The sequence below is a fragment of the Drosophila bipectinata genome, chromosome 4 (assembly GCF_030179905.1).
Source record: "Drosophila bipectinata strain 14024-0381.07 chromosome 4, DbipHiC1v2, whole genome shotgun sequence".
NCBI classification, from domain to species: domain Eukaryota; kingdom Metazoa; phylum Arthropoda; class Insecta; order Diptera; family Drosophilidae; genus Drosophila; species Drosophila bipectinata.
In genome coordinates, this window is record NC_091740.1 from 5,613,827 (window position 1) to 5,634,155 (window position 20,329).

The 20,329-nt window shown below is 41.9% G+C and overlaps 2 protein-coding genes across 7 annotated transcripts in view; one reads left to right on the forward strand and one right to left on the reverse strand.

The window, feature by feature from the left end:
• The window catches only part of LOC108124132 (43 kDa receptor-associated protein of the synapse), a 443,392-nt gene that overhangs the window by 295,149 nt on the left and 127,914 nt on the right, over positions 1–20,329 (reverse strand). For 5 of the 6 annotated variants that reach the window (XM_043213549.2, XM_070282394.1, XM_070282396.1 and 2 more), the window contains one exon: positions 6,295–6,321. The exons of the other annotated variant lie outside the window; for it this stretch is intronic. In XM_043213549.2, coding sequence (XP_043069484.1) covers positions 6,295–6,321 — 27 coding nt within the window. The remainder of the gene's footprint in view (positions 1–6,294; positions 6,322–20,329) is intronic. 6 annotated transcript variants of the gene reach the window in all.
• Positions 640–4,876, forward strand: LOC122322119 (uncharacterized). The gene is made up of 3 exons (XM_070282374.1): positions 640–748; positions 799–2,516; positions 2,611–4,876. Exons 2-3 carry the CDS (start codon positions 910–912, stop codon positions 4,874–4,876), a joined length of 3,873 nt encoding a protein of 1,290 aa, XP_070138475.1. The 5' UTR covers positions 640–748; positions 799–909.

Here is a 20,329-nt window from a genome sequence, read left to right on the forward strand (position 1 = left end):
AAGGTCACAATGGGAAATTAAATATGACATAAAAGTAATCGAACTAATTTTATCGCAATTAATATCAACTAGATCAAAAAGAGGGATAAATGAGTTAGGCACCGTGTGGAAATGGTTAGCTGGAACTCCGGACCATGATGATTTTATTACAGTTCAGAATAAAATTAATGAATTAATTGAAAACAATAATAAGCAATAACATCAATTTCGGATTATTCAAAGAAATAGAATCTCTTTCCGATGATTTTAAAAAAGTATTTATTGATCAAGATCTACCACTTCGAAAACATCGCTTGCGATTATTAACATTTGATCTGCAAAATTTAATTGCCACAATCACTCTAGCAAAAATAGACTTTTTAATAACAAAATTTTAAACAATGATGACATCTTGGAAATATTAAAACATGAACAAAAACCAGTAATTATAGCTGATTTAATGGACATCTCTTCTTTTAAAATCGCATTGCATAAAGAACTTTTAATAATTTATATAAAATACCCAATAATAAAAAACAGATGTGAAATATATCACGCTAGAGCGATTTCCCAAATCGATGGAAAACTAGTTGTCGCGGAACGGATTAGGCTATCGATAGTCAGGATTTTTATGAAGTCAGTATTTTTATGAAGTCTAGTATTTAGTTTAGGTTATTTGGTCGCACTAAAATCGGGTAAACAGGAAAACAATATTTGGCGGATAAACACATCGATTTGCGCCATCACAGAAAGGGGAAGAGAAACTGCGGTATGTAGGATAAGTAATTATGTATCAGGTTAAGAACCATTGTCTTTTAGAATAAAACGCTCGTTACACATCACTTCAACAACTGTCCTATTTGCGAGTGTTATAAGGCATTCCCGTGATCGGCCAAGCGGTGACAAATTCTTTTATTCGCACTCTGCAAGATGATGCCCACGAAGCACTCACCCAGACGGAGGCCCAGGCTGGAAGCCTCGGGCGTTCCCGCAACTGCGACCACCACGGCCACAGCAACTGGCACCGCGACCAGCTCTGCGAGTGTGGCTGGTGATCGACAGAGGCCACAGACTCCGAAGGAAAGTGGAACAGCCGCCAGGAAAGCGGCAAGTAACCTGCAGCCCGAAGCGACGGGGCAGATTACGGATCCCACAACTGTAGTGGCGGCCTTAATGGAAAGGATCGCACGTCTGGAGTCGGAGCTGGCGAAGGCAAGAGCAAGTGGAGGACAAGCAGAGGCCGCCAGAGATCCCGTTGGAATCGGGGCACGCGGCGTTGGAGTGAGCGGTGCAGCGAATACACCGCCATGTTCGAGTGGAACGCTGCCACATCATGGAGCAGCGCCACGGCAGAGTTTGAGCGAAAACCTGCCCAGGCAGATGAGGGACAATCTGCAAACGGATCTCGGAGTGACGCCATCGCTGCAGTTGCCGGCACAAGTGAGTACAAATTTGCCGCCACAATGGAGTGCGAATTTGGCGCCGACGCTTGGCGGCCATTGGGCAAACGGGCAACCTGTGTCGACAACAACAAGGCTGCGCTATTCTCCGCCATCTTGTGTGACCGCCGCAGCACAGCCGGTGCTAGGTTATGTTCACCCAGAGGTACCTGCGCCATCGCCCATATCATATGGAGCGCCGACGACAAGCATACAAGGATGGACGCCACGCAGACTACCTGATCTTCCCTATTTCGAGGGTCAGCCAGAGGAATGGCCAATATTCCTGTGTGCGTTCACGGAGACAACTGCAGCCTACCAGTGCACCGAGTTGGAGAACAACCAGAGGCTAGTGAAAGCCCTGAAGGGAGAGGCTCGCGAAACAGTGAAGTCGTTGCTCATCCATCCCAGCAACGTACAAGCTGTTATGGAGCAGCTACGATTCCGGTATGGACGCCCGGAGCAACTGATCCGCAGCCAATTGGAGAGCGTGCGCGAAGTGCAGCCGATTCAGGAGGCCAACATCGCGAGGATCGTGCCGTTCGCGACGAAGGTTAGCAACCTGTCAGCGTTCCTGCAGTCGACCGCGACCGGCAGCCAGCACCTAGCCAACCCAACCCTAATGGAGGAGCTGATAGCCAAGTTGCCGCTAAGCAAGAGGTTGGACTGGGCAAGGCACGCGGCCACGATACAGCCGTATCCGACGGTGGCGCACCTGAGCGAGTGGCTCTATATGCTGCCCTATATGCGAGGGACAGCACCAGGTCAGGGACTGCAAGGACTTCATCAGCGCCTCTACAACGACACGGATCGAGTCCGCGAGGAAGCGACGACTGTGCTTCTCGTGCCTGGAGCCCGGACACATGTCCCGGTTCTGCAGGAAGAGCCGCGGATGCAACGTCCTCGGATGCCAGATGAGGCATCACCACCTGCTCCACGAAGTACGATCCAAACGGCCGCCAGTCGCAGATGGGGGCCACAGGAGGGATCAGGACCGACAGCCGTACAGAGACGGCAACAATCGGAGGAGAGTGCCACGGTCAGTGGATTCCAGCGAAAGGAACCATCCTACGTCGGCCGCAGTTGTAGACGCGCGACGTGAGCCGGATGAAGGGCGATCGGCGTACGATCGCCAGGAGTTGCCGCACCGAAACCTCAACATCGACTCAATTGGATGCCACCTGCTGTTCAGGATTCTACCCGTGACGCTGTACGGCGAGAATACGAAGGTCGACACGTACGCACTGCTGGATGAAGGATCGTCTGTCACACTCATCGACGACGAACTCATCCGCAGCCTGAACCTGAAAGGCGAGAGTCGACAGCTGAATGTGCAATGGTTTGGTGGAAAATCCGCCAAAGAGCACACGAAGGTGGTCAGCCTGCAGATCAGCGCAGCGGGAAAACCAAAGCGCCATGGGCTGAAAAATGTGTACGGAGTGGCCAATCTGAACCTTTCGATGCAGAGCCTGCGTCAGGAGGATGTACAAGCAGTGAAGGCGAACACGCGTCTGCCGGTGATGCCGTACAACAATGCGACGCCGAGGATCCTAATTGGACTGGATCATGCGCATTTAGGAGTACCCTTCGGAACCAAAAGTTATGGATCTGGAGGGCCGTTTGCAGCAGACACCGCACTTGGATGGGTGGTATATGGACCGGTGAACGGAAAGCCGAGCTCGCCGCTTCTGAATTCGTGCCTCCTAGCCGTGCCCCAGGATGATCTTCTGGAGAAGATGGTCAGCGACTACTTCGAGACCGAGAATTTCGGAGCGAAGCCGGTGCAGCCAGTCGCAGCTGGCAGAGTGGACCTGGAGCCGTCAGTCGGAGATAGCGGCGACGCACGGGCCCTGAGCACCCTGGAGAAGACGGCCAAACGTGTAGGCCAGAGATACGAGACCGGGCTGCTATGGAAGGACGACGAAGTGAGATTGCCGGAGAGCTACAGCATGGCCCTCAGGAGGCTCGTCAACATAGAGCGTAAAATGAAGCGCGATGTGGATTTCGCGTCGGCTTACATCCGGATAATGGACGATTATGTCAAGAAGGGATACGCACGACGACTGGAGGCCCAGGAAGTCCAGAGGTTTCAGGAGGGCAAAGTGTGGTACCTGCCGCACTTCGGAGTGGAAAACCCGAACAAGCCTGGGAAAATCCGGCTGGTTTTCGATGCAGCTTCCAAGGTGGACGGTGTGTCCTTGAATTCAGCGCTACTGAAAGGCCCACAGCGCTACAAGCCCCTCCCAGCAGTGCTCTTCCATTTTCGGGAAGGAGCGGTTGGAGTTTGTGCAGACATCAAGGAGATGTTTCATCAGGTACTGATGCAGCCGAAGGACAGATGCGCCCAGAGGTTTCTGTGGAGAGACGGAGACGACCAGCGAGAGCCGGACGTATACGAGATGGCAGTAATGACGTTCGGAGCGGCCTGCTCACCATGTTCGGCGGACTACGTGAAGACCGTGAATGCCTTGCGGTATAGCAGCACGGACCCGCGAGCAGCCCTGGCCATCAACGAATTTCACTACGTGGATGACTACGTCGACAGTTTCGCCAGCGAGGACGAAGCTATCGCCATCTCGACACGGGTGAGAGAAATTCACGCTGAAGCAGGTTTTGATTTGTGCCGATTTACCTCCAGTTCGGCAAGTGTGGTCAAACCGCTGAACCCACTTGAGCCCATCGCCAGCGTCGGATGGACCGAAGCTGAGGAGAAGGTGCTTGGGATGTACTGGCAGCCGGCTACCGATGAGTTCAAGTTCGGCGTCAAGTACCATCGAGTCCCGAGGAACGTGATGACGGGGGAACGAGTCCCTACCAAGAGGGAGTTCCTAAGCTTGGTGATGTCTACGTTTGACCCGATTGGATTCCTGAGCTGCTACATAGTGACTGCCAAACTGCTGCTGAGAGAGATTTGGCGGAGAGGAGTCAACTGGGACGAGCCGCTACCGGATGAATTGGCCGCAGCCTTCGAGGATTGGCGGCAAGGGATGAGTCGGATCCAGGAGTTCCGATGCCCGCGCCACTACTTCGGCGGCGGACGAGTGCGGACGCTACAGCTGCACATCTTCGTGGACTCCAGCCAATCGGCGTTCGCAGCAGCGGCCTACTGGCGGGCCACGTACGAGAACGGAGACGTGAAGGCGCACTTCATAAGCTCCAAAACGAAATGCGCCCCGATGAGAACCATGTCGATCCCGCGTCTGGAACTCCAAGCAGCGGTATTGGGCACGAGATTGATGGACACTGTCAAGCAGGAGCACGGTGTGGCGATCAGCAGCTGTGCGCTATGGACGGACTCCAAGACTGTGTTGCACTGGATAAGCAACACCCACCGGAGGTACAAACAGTTCGTCGGAAACCGGGTGGCGGAGATTTTGGAATCGACAGAGGCGTCCCAGTGGAGATGGATCCCGTCCGCCGAAAACGTGGCGGATGACGCGACAAGGCCGTGGACCTGAGCATCGGTTCGCGATGGCTAAACGGACCGCCGTTTTTACGAGGACCAGAGGAGAGCTGGCCGAGATCGAGCGAGGACTGGATTCCTCCGACGACCGACGACGAGGAAATGAAATGTGAGTTTGCCTTGGTCACGGTAAACTTTATATCCTTGCAAAGGTTCTCCAGCTATAATCGACTGGTGAGGACGACTGCGTGGGCGCTCAGATTTGTTCGACGATGCCGTGGAATACGTCGCGATGAAGAGGTCTACGGATTGACCGCGATCGAGTGCGCTGAAGCAGAACGCGCATTGATACGGCAGTCGCAGCGAGAAGCGTTTGCTGAGGAAAGCCAAGGAAACGTCGCCAAGGACAGCCGACTGCACGGACTGTCCCCATACCTTGACGAGGACGGAGTATTGAGAGCCAGTGGAAGGATCGACGACGCGACGTGTGTGCCATACAACTGTGTGCACAGACGTGTGTGCCGATCATACTGTCTCACGAGGAGGCGCTGGCAGAGATGATCGTGCAGCAACACCACGAAAAGATGTGCCACCAAAACATGGAGGCGACGATCGGATCGATTCGGAGCAAGTTCTGGATAACGAACTTGCGGAGACTGCTACGGAGGGTGGTGAGCAAATGCAACGTTTGCAATCTGCGGAGGCACGACCCACACAGCCCGAGATGGGCCCCCTACCTGCGGATCGGCTAGAGGCCAACGGATGGCCATATAAGTCTACTGGCCTGGACTACTTTGGGCCGGTCTTTGTGACAATTGGACGTCGCACAGAGAAGAGGTGGGTGGCACTGTTTACGTGCCTGACCACGAGGGCTATCCACTTGGAGATGGCTCACGATTTGTCCACCGACTCCTGCATAATCGCCATGAGGAACTTCATGAGCCGCCGTGGACCAGTGGTTAGGATAAGGAGCGACAATGGGAAGAACTTCGTTGGAGCCGACCGCGAGGCCAAGAGGTTCAGCTGCTTCACGGGGGTGGGGATGTCGCGGAACGGATTAGGCTATCGATAGTCAGGATTTTTATGAAGTCAGTATTTTTATGAAGTCTAGTATTTAGTTTAGGTTATTTGGTCGCACTAAAATCGGGTAAACAGGAAAACAATATTTGGCGGATAAACACATCGATTTGCGTCATCACAGAAACGGGAAGAGAAACTGCGGTATGTAGGATAAGTAATTATGTATCAGGTTAAGAACCATTGTCTTTTAGAATAAAACGCTCGTTACACATCACTTCAACAACTGTCCTATTTGCGAGTGTTATAAGGCATTCCCGTGATCGGCCAAGCGGTGACACTAGTATTAAGCAATCAAGTCGCAAAATGCGAAAATATTTTTTACGAAATGTCTAATTTTAAGAACGAACTTTTTAATAATTATTGCACTCTAAGTAACAAAAAAACGTGTTTTACCCGATTATTAAATGGTGAGAAATCAACCTGTAAATAAATAAGAGAAAAAAATAAAAAAATAGACATCATACAAGATGGTGCCATTCTTATAAATGGGAACAATATTGTTAACAACTCCCATTTAAACGGTTCATTTTTAATAACATTTAATGGTACAACTAAAATTAATAATATCTCATATACCAATTTGGAAAATAAAATTCTTGAATACGTAACTACGAACCACTTTAAAAATTATGAAATATCCGATTACATATTATCAAATAACTCTGATCTTTCTTTAGATAATATAAACATTTTAAACCCATTCGTTAAAATTAAGAATACTAAAATATCACTTACCTTTATATTATTAATTTTAATCATTATATATTTGATTCTTTCACTTATTATAAAATACAAAAATGCTATATTATTTGTAACCAAAAAACATCGGCCTGAACCAGAAAAATCTATTAACCAAGAAATTTTTTTAACAGAATTAAGAGATCATTTAAACGAATTTCATATTGAATCGGGACGATCCATTTTAGAAGGGGGAGAGTTATCCAACCCCTAAATACAGGCCACTTATGGCTTTTATAAACAATATTTTCAATCTCTGCATTTGCCTTTGGCTTGATCTTTGGCTCAATTATCCAACCCATAAATCCAGGCCACTTATGGCTTTCCACTTATGAATTTTATAAACAATATTTTCAAACTCTGCATTTGCCTTCGGCTTTGTCTTTGGCTCTGAGGTGCGATCTCGGTTCCCCATAAACAAATCAAAATCAAAAGTAAACATCAGCTTCCCTCCGAAGCCCAATCAATTGCGTCTTTTGCGTTTCAAGTACCCACCAAATTGCATCGATCAGCTTAATCGAATTTCACAATAAGATGCGACAGTTTCATCTTAAGCCTCTAATCTAAACACAACTGATGGCCGAGGTTCTTTGCATCAGATTTAGAATTAAGAAGTCAGTCCTATTTTGACCGAGACCGCGAACGGTTGACAAAAATATTAAAGAGAAATCAAAAGTGTCTTGTAATTTTTACGTTTAATAAATAAAGGTTTACCACCAAGTTGTGTAATTAAAAAATAAAAAATAAAATTTTTTTATTTCACCGAACTACAAACAATTTAACTTGTACATATGTACATATGCAAATTGAAATAAGTAGAATAAGAAAATGTGCGAAAGCTAGAGATTATCTGACAAAGGCAGCGATCACAGATTTCGGATGATCTCGGATGTCCCAAATGCTCACCACGCAAAAAGTTTGCACTTGGATGTAAGGTGGAAATATACAAATTCATATTAGCGCCAAGTATTTTCTACGGACTCCAGGTTTATGGTATTGCTGCAAAAACCAACCTGAACAAAATCCGGGTTTTGCAAGTGAAAACTCTTTGAAGGATCTCTGGAGCTCCGTGGTTTATGCGAACCAGAGACACCGAACGAGATCTCAACGTGCCCAAGCTCGGAGACAAGCTGCAGAAACTTGCGCGGAAATACATAGAAAGTCTGAATGAGCACCTCAACAGCCTTGCTAATAACTTGGTACTGCTGCTATCAGGTCCGCTGATGCAAGTAATCGAGTCAAGAGAAGACTGAATTGACACCACCCTCAAGACCTACCAAACCGGATCTTGACCTAGCCATTTCGTCATCCTCCACATAAACATAAATAAAAATAAAATAAAATGAAAAACCATTAAATCACTTCTTGCCCTAATTAACGCTTGGACTAAGCATTGTTCAAAATTGTAAAAACTGATTAGATTGGACTGCTGATTGGGTAGCAGTGCGATAATATTAAGAATAAAATTTTCACATTCAAAACGTACAAAAACAAGAAAGCAAAGCTAACTTCGGGCGAAGCCGAAGTTGATATACCCTTGCAGTTAAAACCGGATATATATCGCAAACATCGGATATAGTTGGCCGATCCTTATGATTACATCATAATAAAACCAATTTATTACAATAAAAAATCTAAAAAAAAGTCCCAAGCTTCTATCTTCAAAGATACGAAAGTTGATATTTCTACCAAGTACCATTTACGATCGTTCAGTTATATGGCAGCTATAGGATATAGTCGGCCGATCCTAATGAAATTTGATAGGTTGGATCAACTGGCCAAAAATAGAATCTGTACTAATTTTCAGCTTTCTATCTTCAAAAACACGAAAGTTGGGTCATTTCCGATCGTTCAGTTATATGGCAGCTATAAGATATAGTCGGCCGATCCTTTTGAAATTTGGCATGTCGTAATGGTTTGCCAAAAATAGCTCTCGTGTCAAATTTAAACTCTCTATCTCTAAAAACACCAAAGTTATACCTTTTCCGATCAATCAGTTATATGGCAGCTATAGGATATAGTCGGCCGATCCGGACCGTTCCGACTTATATACTGCGTGCAAAGGAAAGAAGGGTGTGTGCAAAGTTTCAAGTCGATAGCTTCAAAACTGAGAGACTAGTTTGCGTAGAAACAGACAGACGGACAGACGGACATGCTCATATCAACTCAGGAGGTGATCCTGATCAAGAATATATATACTTTATAGGGTCGGAGATGTCTCCTTCACTTCACTAGTCTCTCAGTTTTGAAGCGTTTGACTTGAAACTTTGCAAACACCCTTCTTTCCTTTGCACGCATTATATAAGTCGGAACGGCCGGGATCGGCCGACTATATCCTGTAGCTGCCATATAACTGATTAATCGGAAATGGTATACCTTTGGTGTTTTTAGAGTTAGAGAGTTCCAATTTTACACGAGAGAAAATATTTTGGGAAAATATTTACTTTATATTACCTAATATATAACCTTGATAACTTTCAAAAATTGTGTTTAGCTAATGATCTAATACTTAATGGATAAAAATGCAAGCATATGTCTTTTTATCGTTCTTGCCCTCTGCAAGCTATTGCAACCAGTTATATGGCAGCTATATGATATAGTCGGCCGATCCTTATAAAATTTAGCATGTAATATTTTGCGTGTAAAATTTAAACTCTCAAACTCGAAAAACACAAATGTGTATCCCCATTGATAGAGTCAACATCCTCCTGGTCCTGATCCATATGTTCTGCTTCAGCAGCCAGAATCGTAATTTACCCGATTATTACCCAATGCGTTTGAAGAGGAAGAATCGGCCGGCTTGTTGAGTGCCATTGTGGTCTGCAACTTAGTTTTGCGGATCGGGGGCGAAGTGAGAACATCTAAAGTGAACTGAGCCACGTCATTGCGTTTTCGGCTGTCTTTTCGTTTAAATTACTTGATTTATTCGCTATCAGAGTTGAAACATTTGTCAGTGGATACATAGTTGGGCATATGCAGCTGGTCGCAGTTGCAGCCACGGTGTACGTAAAGGTATTGCCCCAGATTGTTTTGGCGTTTGTAATGGTGCAGATAACACTAGTAGTGGAATAACTGCTAATTGTCACCATGGAGCTGGTGATCGCTTTTTGATCAGGCATACGTGCAAGGAAGTAAGATTGATCTAAATGGCGGGCGCGGATTTGGGATCTTATATTTCCATGGGTCTGAAATTTATCGCTCCTATTTCTAGGTTGCGAGCGAGCAGATGACTCTTCCATTATATCACTTGACTTTATACTTGACATTATATCACTCACTTACTTGGTACTTGATACTATACTTGACGTATAAGGGAAATGATATACGAGCGGTAACGGGGTCTAAGCTGGATTAATGAAGGTAATTATCGAACACACGTCTTTACTCTATGAATGCTGGGGGGAACTGTACTCTACTGTAAAATCATATTCCTCTAATTCAAGTATCATACGTTGCATTCTTGTTACTTTCCCCTTTTGTAAATGCTTTCGATGCAAAATTCTTTTGTGAAATCCGAGTACTATAACAGCTTTGAGATATTCAAATGCATTTTGACATTAATCAGTCCATTCAAATGTAAAATTGTTTTTATTTAACCTTGTATGCTTCGCATAATCGGCAACATTTTTGATGAATCGTGTGTAATAATTACAAAATTAAATAAATCGTCTAGCGGTGTCTGAGTCATGAAGGACTGCATATTTATATACCCTTGCAGAGGGTATTATAATTTTTTCCAAAAGTGTGCAACCCTCCGACCCTATAATGTATATATATTCTTCATCAGGATCACCTCCTGTGCTTATATAAGCATGTCCGTCTGTCTGTCCGTCTGTCTGTTGTCTACGCAAACTAGTCTCTCATTTTTAAAGCTATCGACTTGAAACTTTGCACACACCCTTCTTTGTTTTACACGCAGTATGTAAGTCGGAACGACCGGGATCGGCCGACTATATCCTATAGCTGCCATATAACTGATTGATCGGAAATGGTATAACTTTGACATTTTTAAAGTTAGAGAGTTCAAATTCGACATGAGAGCTATTTTTGGCAAAACATTACAAATTTCATAAGGATCGGCCGACTATATCCTATAGCTGCCATATAACTGAACGATCGGAAATGACCGAACTTTCGTGTTTTTGAAGATAGAAAAGTGGAATTTAGTACAGATTCTATTTTTGGTTAGTTGATCCAACCTACCAAATTTTTGGCAAAACATTACGACATGCCAAATTTCATTACGATCGGCCGACTATATCTTATAGCTGTCATATAACTGAACGATCGGAAATGGTATTTGGTAGAAATACCAACTTTGGTATTTTTGAAGATAGAAGCTTGGGACTTTTTTTTAGAAATTTAATTGCAATTAATTCGTTTTATTATGATATTCTCATAAGGAGCGGCCAACTATATCCAATGTTTACGATATATATCTGGTTTTAGCTGAAAGGGTATATCAACGAAGTTATGTAGCTTTCCTTTTTTGTTTAATATGACATCAAAATTTGCGTCGTCTGGTAAGATTCCTTTATCTGTGCATTTATGTCCCAGAAATGTGACTTCATGCACGAAAAATTTGCATTTTGCAGGATTTAACTTTAAGTTGTTATTCCTACACATGTCAACAACACTAATGAAATTGTTAAGCACGTGTTTTTCGGAACAACCAATTACAATTAAATCATCCATATAAAAGAATGCTTGCGAGGGTTAAAGTCCAGAGAATGCAGTTTTTGGCGGTAGTTTTAATTCAAAAGGTAATCGGGTGAAGCGATAAGAGCCATTACTCGTTGAAAAGGAAGTTATATCTTTAGATTTTTTGTCTAGCTCTATCTGATGGAGCCTTGACATTAAGTCAAGGAAATGTATTGAGTTAGATTTTTGACGATATATTGATATAATGTTCTTCTTCCTGCATTCTCCTTATCTCTGTTTCTAGCCTTTCCGAGTCTTCTGCGTCTAGATTCCCTGTTATCGATTTGACGACTGAACCTAAACCGTTTATTAATTCCCTCGTTCTCCCACTCCTTGGTTATATATGTAGCTTCCAATCTTGTCTTAATAATTTGTAATTTGTTAAAGTGCTTTCACCTGATCTTTTGTTTCTGTATCCTCAACTATGTCCCTGATCGTTTGCTCTATGCCTTCTACTGCTTCTTAATATTCTTGAAGTTTTACTATGTTTGCAAATGTTTTGTGCGTCTGTACTATTCTCGCCGAACCCAAGTTGATCTGCGCCAACGGTCTCCCTCGAAGTTTCTTCCCGCGACCATGGTTCTTAACCTTCTGTCACAATTTATTCATTTGGTCTGGTTAATCTTCTGATTTTTTCATTGTGAATCTTCTGTGGCCTAGTTGACGTTAATATTAACCCATTGTCTTCCATCACCTTGTGTTTTAGGAACCGAGGCGTAAGCTTACGGCTCCTGTTCTTCGTCCTAAATATCGTCTCTTCCGGGTGTACTGGGTCTGGTTCCTGTCTATTTGCATTCGCTGATTCAATTCTCTTGGTTTTCTGTTGTTCTACCCTTTCCTTGATTTTCGGGTAAAGTTCCGCTTAAAACGCATTGATTTTGTGCAAATAATCGTGTTTGTTGTTAAAAGCCACGATATTTAAGAAATTATGTGTTTTACTAGTAAATAACTCCTGTGGTGTCAACTTAGTAACTGAATGAATAGCGTTTTTTACGTTATAAATGCTTCATTTAGAACCTCCTCATGACTGATTTCCAATTTATTTGTCTTCTATCTTATAAGCCTGTATATTTCCGTAATCGTGGAGTGCAGCCTTTCGACCGTGGAATTGCTCGACGACTGCTGAAAAGACGTTGTGTAAAGTTCCAAATTGTACTGCCTACAAAAGTCTTTAAAGAGGTAAGACGAGAATTCTGCTCCCTGATCACAAACTATCTTTATGGGTACTCCGAATAAGGCCATGAAACTTTTTACTGCCTTTTCTATACCTAAACTTTATTTTGCTGGAATCTCCAGCGCGAGAGCTCGTAGAGCTCAAAACGCTGTCTTTTCGAGCGTACCTCGAAAATTTGTCTATTATGGTTAGTACGTTTTCTTTTTTCACAAAATACAGATCTATGTGCACTATCTCCATAGGTCTCCCCGGTGTCTCCGTCAGACTGCACTTAATCCTATTTCGTTTCCTATCGTACTTCTGAATTTGGCAACGGTCACAATTTTGTATTGCTGTGTAACTGCCTTTTTCATGTGCAAGAAAAACACCTTTTATTTGAAGTGGGCTACGTTTCGTCTATTCCTCTATGGTTGCTCATTTTATGGTACTCCTTAATGACTCGTTCCTGTTCGCTCACTTCTGTTATGTCTGGTAAAAAGACTGTATTTACATTATACAGTATTTACAACATACATTCTGTATTGTTATCACCAAGTTTTCGGGAATCAACACCACCGTTCTGTTGGGTTTTAGGATTTATTTTAACTTACGGCCAACTGTCTCGTAATCAAAATTGTTCTCCATCCAGATTATTCGTAACTTATTTCTGAAAAGACTTTTCGGATAGTTCACCTCTGATTCTGATAAGCTTCTACTAGCATAAGCTATAGGTCTGTCGGTTCCCTAACTTCCTTGGGATAATACGGCGCCAATCGCATAGTTGCTTGCATTCGTGGTAAGGATGAATGGTTTCGGGAAGTCGTCGCTTTCAAAGTTGGGAAATTGTAAGATCATATCATTTGCTCCGATGTATTCTTGCAGCGATGCGGAGAACAAAAATAATATTCATTAGTCTTTGAAAGGTTGCTGAAGCGTTATTCAGTCCGAAAGGCATTCGCACGTACTCGAAATGTCCTCCTTCAGCAAAGAACACTGTTTTTAGAATATCTTCCTCTTTCACCTCTATTTGGTGGTAACCGCTCGCAAAATCCAACATTTTGTCGTTTATTATTGGTAGGGGGTATCTGTCCTTTACTAATTTCTCATTTAATTTCCTATAGTCCACCACCATTCTCCATTTCCTCCCTTCCGAGGCGTCCTGTTTCTTGGGCACTAGCCAAACCGGCGCACATGGCGAGTTACTATGTCTAATAATCTTATGATCTAGTAACTTCTCTAGCTGTTTTCTAACTTCTTTTCTCTCCTTAAATGCGTACCTTTACGGCCTGACATACACCGGTATGTCATCATTCGTTCTAATTTGGTGTTTCACCGCATTGGTGTAAGAAAATGTATCCCCTTTCTTATGGAATACTTTCGAGTATTTCCTGCAAATTTTATGAGGCCCTTTGAGCTCTTTGCAATTTAAATTTTCCATCCTGATCTTGTCGAACGGTATGTTTTAATCTCTTTTATCTATCTCCACTATATTATTGAGTTCGAAATATTGCTCGGTTTTAAATTCCACCAAATTTAGAGGTTCTTCTAAACTATAGCCCTGTAAATCTTCTTTGAAATAATCATATCTCCTTCACTGCTGTTTTGCTTAGCAAAAAATCCCCATCAGTTACTTTTACTGGGATAGGAACAACCCCTTGTATTCCCTTAATATTATGTTGGTTGTTCGAGGCCGGTAACAAAAAATTTGCATCATCCTCTTGGATGTTATGCAACTGGACACTGATTGACGGCCGATTTCCACCCCTCTCTGAGTTACCAGTCGATTTATACGACTGCCTTGAGTTGGCAGAGTTATTCGACTGCCTTGAATTTCCAGAGTTATACGATGGCCCGGAATAGTTTGAGTTTGAGTAAGGCTGACATAAAAGTGTTTAAGGTCATTTCTTGATACCATTTGGACTTCTCTCTCGAATTTTCAGGGTTTTTGGTGTATAATGATTTTGGTATATAAGGCCTCCAATTCTAGCTTCTTTTCCCTAATATGGGTTAACTTCATAATCAAATCCTGCTCCGATTTCTTGTCCTTAATGGGTGATCAATATTTTTATACCCTTGCAGAGGGTATTAACATTTTGTCCAAAAGTGTCCAACTCAGTGAAGGAGGCGTCTCCGAGCTTATAAAGTATATATATTCTTGATCAGGATCACCTACTGAGTTGATATAAGCATGTCCGTCAGTCCGTCTGTCCCTTTTTCCATCTTTCTGTTTCTACGCAAGCTAGTCTCTTAGTTTTAAAGATATCGACTGTGCACACACCCTTCTTTCCTTTGCACGCAGTTGTAAGTCGGAACGGCCGGACTCGGCCAACTATATCCTATAGCTGCCATATAACTACATCCTATAGCTGCCGTATAACTGAACAATCGGAAACGGTATTTGATAAAAATACCAACTTTTGTATTCTTGAAGATAGAAGCGCCTTTTTTTGAAGATTTTTTATTGTAATAAATTGGTTATATTAGGATATGTGGTTATATTAGAATTAACAATATGTTTATACCTTTTGCCTGATTTCTCTCACCGTGCCTTTGTTCGGCTTCGAACAACATGCACTTGTTTATTACTCACTCGCCTTGCCCTGCCTGTACACAGTGGCCGATTTGGGTAATTTAGCGTCAGATGTGGAATATCATTAAAAAAAATGATAATTTTTAAATGTTTGAAATTTTAATGGAATGTTAACCCAATGAGAAATAAAATTTAGTAATTTTAATTAAGTAAACTTTGTAATTTTTTTTGATAAATTTTAATTTTTTTAAGTTGAAGTCTTACGAAATAAACTAATTTTAATTGTCCTAGTCTGAATCAAAATTTTTTTCTGAGTCAGAATCCGAGTTTTCTTTTTCAGCATTTTAGTCCAGAAGAAGATTTTGGCCTTCAATCCCAAAGGAAACTGCCTTACTGGAGTTATTGGCCGAACTTTTAGAAAAACTTGTAATTAGTGGATCTGACGATACTAATAATAAATGCAAAAGATCCTCCATGGTGTTTTGGTGAGAGTTTTTACGCGTATGGCTCAAGCGAAAACTCTTCTTTGTGGCGTCTGCTTCCCCAAGCCATACTACAAAAAGTGCTTGGACAATTTATACACTAGACGAACCATAGTTTACCACATATATACGCTTTTTGTGAACCGAGGCGACCTTCACAAAGTTTTCCTCTACAGAAGTTGAAATTTGTTATAAAAAAGGGTACTACAAACATTACTGGTCTTAAACATAAATTATGAATGCAACATATACTCACAAGTCACAAAACATATATTTTCGTTTACTACATACCTTAAACTTTGAGAAAATTCTAAAAATGATTTGAAACACCTAAAATCAAAAAAAATGTCACATATATAAAAAGTCGTCGATCAAGCCAAAATCAACACCTGAAAATTGTAAAGTACCATTCATATGTTAGCTTTGAGCTGATCTAGTTGATCAAGTTTATAATTTTTGGTATTTTTTTACCTATATTCAATTATTTGACTATCGGGAGGAAACAAAATTTTATTGAATTTTAACAGTTGAAAATTGGCTTAATCTGACGGTAGAATAGCCAAATCGGCCACTGTGCGCAGGCTCCATAGGCTCTCATCGATACGTCAGAAAAGGCATGAATGGATATAGGTGACATCGGCTCGGTAAAAGCCAGTCTCGGAGTTACTTTAGACTTAATTGTCTTTAGCTCCTTAATGCAACCAGCCCCCGTTAACATGTCGTCGACGTAAAAGCCGGGACCAATAACTTCGGCAGCTCGGGGGAATCTCTTTTTCGCAAATTCACTCAACATCTTCAAACATCTTATGGCCAGGAATGGGTCTGGGGTTATGGCCGGAACCGAAGAAGAGTTGAATACAACTCTTCTTGAATTGAAGGACCAACCATCAACAGATCTTCTGTACTGTGTAGGTACTTCTGCGTTGATGTCTTACAAGACGCATCAAACACTTTTTATAATTTGGTCCATGTGCTTTGAGGTATGATGAGGTATCATCAGACACACTGATGAGGTATGACATAGTGTGGAGTAGTAAGAACATCATTGCTTGTAGGCGACATAAGACCTAAGGTTTCGTATTCTTCCATAAATTTCAAATACATTTTCTTTAAATTCTGACCTCGAAATTATCTGAGCGACAAAAACCTGCGTTTGGCTACCTCGAACGAGTTTCCCAAAACGCTTGGATCCGGTTTAATATCAGAACTTACATAACTCTTGTTCAGGTGACAAAAGCTTTTAAGAAGTTGGTACTTCTTCCAACGACCAGAATTTTTTCAAATTGCCATCTATCGACTCGAGTAGTTTTTCTTGGCAATTCAGGCTAGAGACAGGCTGTTGAGGAGTTGATATATTAGCCTTATATTTTCCCAATACTATCCATCCAAGGAGAGTTTTTTGGAGGATGGGATGGTTTGGACTTTGTTTTGTTTGGCCAACGGACAACAGTTCGAAAAATGACTCAGCTCCAATTAACATGTCTATCCGCTTAGGTTTATAAAAATATGGGTCTGCTAACGGCAAGTTTTTTGGTAGGTCCCAATCTTTCACGTTCACTGACTGGTCGGGGTGATAACCCGAGATAGTTCTCAAAATCCAAAAGTCGAACGGAAACTCTCTACCATTAATTGTTGACTTCACCACAGTGTGTATCTTTTTCTTAACCTGGGAATTTGTTTGACCAATTCCAAGCAAGTTGATACACGATTCCTCCCTACAGATCTTGCGTTGAGCAAGATCTTCAGTAATAAAGTTCATTTGTGGCCCCAGTCAAGTAATGCTCGGGCCAATATGTGCTCGCCATTTTAAGTTCTAACGCTTACGATCGACGTCGCTAACAAAACCCTTTCTAGGGATGACGCATGCAAAGCATGTGACGTAGAAGGGCCATCAAGATGTAGCGCTGGAGGAGGATGTTCATTTGGTGGTGGTAACGCCAAGTTATTTTCGGTCACAGTAAATCGGTGCAGAAGTTTGTGGTGCGATCTTGCACAAATTTAATACCTAGTCGATTTACATTTCGCAACCGTGTGACCTTTTCGCAGATAATTTAAACATAATGAGGCTGACTTGACAAACTCTAACCGTTGCATTACAGCAAGGCGAGCGAACGGACTACACTGGGCAAGACTATGGAAGCGGAGCAAGCCAACGAACTTTTATTGTGGTGCTTGCCGGACCCAGTTTTTTCCTGTTTTGGCTTGCCAGTCACTTCAGCGGACAGGTGCTGGTACCTACGGTGCTAGTCAGATGTGGAATATCATTAAAAATAATGATAATTTTTAAATATTTGAAATTTTTTTGGAATGTTAACCCAATAAGAAATAAAATTTAGTAATTTTAATTAGGTAAAATTTTTAATTTTTCTTAATAAAATTTTTTTTTTTTTAAGTTGCAGTTTTACGAAATAAACTAGTTTTAATTTTCCTAGTCTGAATCTAAATTATTTTTTCTGAGTCATAATCCGAATTTTCTTTTTGAGCATTGAGGTCCAGAAAAAGATTTTGGCCATTGGCCTGAAAGGAAATTGCTCGCTGGAGTAATTGGCCGAGCTTTTGGAAAAGCTTGTAATTAGTGGATCTGACGATACTAACAATAAATGCAAAAGATCCTCCATTGTGTCTTGGCGAGAGTTTTTACGCATATAATTAAGCGAAAATTGCATACATGTTTGTTTCGGGCTTCTAAGGCTTCTACTGTCATCATTCCGATCGGAAGTGGTACATTTTCTATAATATCCGCTCCGTGAATCTATAATATAATATCTATAATATGCAATGCTCATCCAAAAGAACCAAATGTTCGGTTAACCAACCCGAGTTCTTCCTCTCGAAACACTCCTTACATCTATTCGATTTTTTCCATCTTTTAGATAGAGTTTTGCAAAAATTTTTAATGGTACATTCTATCGATGTCAAGTCCATCTCGGAACATTTGTATTAATCAACTGTAGAGCTAAAAATGTGATCAAATACTACAGATCTCTTCTTTGTGGCGTCTGCTTCCCAATGCCATACTGCAAAAGGGGCTTGTTTACAGGCGGACATGATTGCTGAAAATATCGCTAAATTTAACAGGGACAAGTTTGGGCAGCTGAACATGGATAACTTATACACTAGACGATCCATAGTTTACCAAATATATAGGCTTTTCGGGCCGAGGTGACCTTCACACAGTTTTCCTCTACAGAAGTTGAAATTTGTTATAAACAAGAACGAAAAGCTAACTTCGGGCGGAGCCGAAGTTGATATACCCTTGCAGTTAAAACCGGATATATATCGCAAACATCGGATACAGTTGGCCGATCCTTATGATTAGATCATAATAAAACCAATTAACTTAAATAAAAAATCTAAAAAAAAGTCCCAAGCTTCTATCTTCAAATATACGAAAGTTGATATTTCTACCAAATACTATTTCGAATCGTTCAGTTATATGGCAGCTATAGGATATAGTCGGCCGATTCTAATGAAATTTGGTAGGTTTGGATCAACTGACCAAAAATATAATCTGTACTAAGTTCCAGCTTTCTATCTTTAAAAACACGAAAGTTGGGTCATTTTCGATCGTTCAGTTATATGGCAGCTATAGGATATAGTCGGTCGATCCGGGCCGTTCTGACTTATATACTGCGTGCAAAGAAAAGAAGGATGTGTGCAAAGTTTCAAGACGATAGCTTTAAAACTGAGAGACCAGTTCGCGTAGAAACAGACAGACAGACGGACAGACGGACCGACGGACAGACGGACAGACGGACATGCTCATTAAAACTCAGGAGGTGATCCTGTTCAAGAATATTTATACTTTATAGGGTCGGAGATGTCCTTCACTGCGTTGCACACTTTTGGACAAAATTATAATATCCTCTGCAAGGGTATAAAAAGGGTACTACAAACATTGCTGGTTTTAAACATAATTTATGAATGCAACGTCTACTCACAGGTCACAAATCTTTAATTTCGTTTACAACATACCTTGAACTTTGAGAAAAATTGATTTCAAACAGACAAAATCAAAAAAAAGTGTCGCAAATATAAAAATACATCGATCAAGCCAAATTCAACACCTGAAAATTGTATAGTACCATATGTTAGCTTTGAGAGCTTACAGCTGATCTAGTTGATCAAGTTTATAGGTTTTGGTATTTTTTTTTTTCAACAATATTCAATTATTTGACTATCGGTAGAAAACAAAATTTTAATGAATTTTAACAGTTCAAAAATTGCCTAATCTGACGCTAGAATAGCTAAATCGGGCACTGTGCTGTGGTCCGAATTACCGGGTTTATCTCCTCTAATTACAACATTCTTCGATTGCTATGTTTGTTTAATTTCTCCTTTTCCTGTATTTTTTGCACTCAATTGCACCCATTTTACTCTACTCACTTTTACACAATAATGATAAATAAAATTCTGTGAATCCTTGTCATCCTTCGTCGTCCCAGATCCTTCTTCAATCCTGGGTAGAATCTGTCCTTGTGCGAAGGGCTACCGACTGCGCTAGTTAACGACACATGGATTAACAAGTAGATGTGTCCAGTTGGGTTGGAGTCCCCGTTTTCAAATTTAAGATTCGACTTGTGGTTGGGTTTAAGATTATTCACGAACTGATTCTGTATTTCTAACATTCGTCTTAAAATACCCAAATGTCTACATGCACTTTACTAAACTAGCGGAATGGATTTTAAATTGGAGCGGTTTATGTTTGGTTGGCAACTTTATTGCCAACAAAGTATTTGGTTACTTTTGGCTGTCGTGTGGGTTTCGGTGGGGAACCGCCGAGGGTGGCTGCTGAGGCGGTTACTCGCACACAATTTTGTAATT

Coding starts and splice junctions, on each gene's coding strand:
- LOC122322119 (XM_070282374.1), top strand. CDS start 910: ATGATGCCCACGAAGCACTCACCCAGACGGAGGCCCAGGCTGGAAGCC. Junction 2,517..2,610: donor CGCAGTTGTAGACGCGCGAC/GTGAGCCGGATG, acceptor CCTGCTGTTCAG/GATTCTACCCGTGACGCTGT.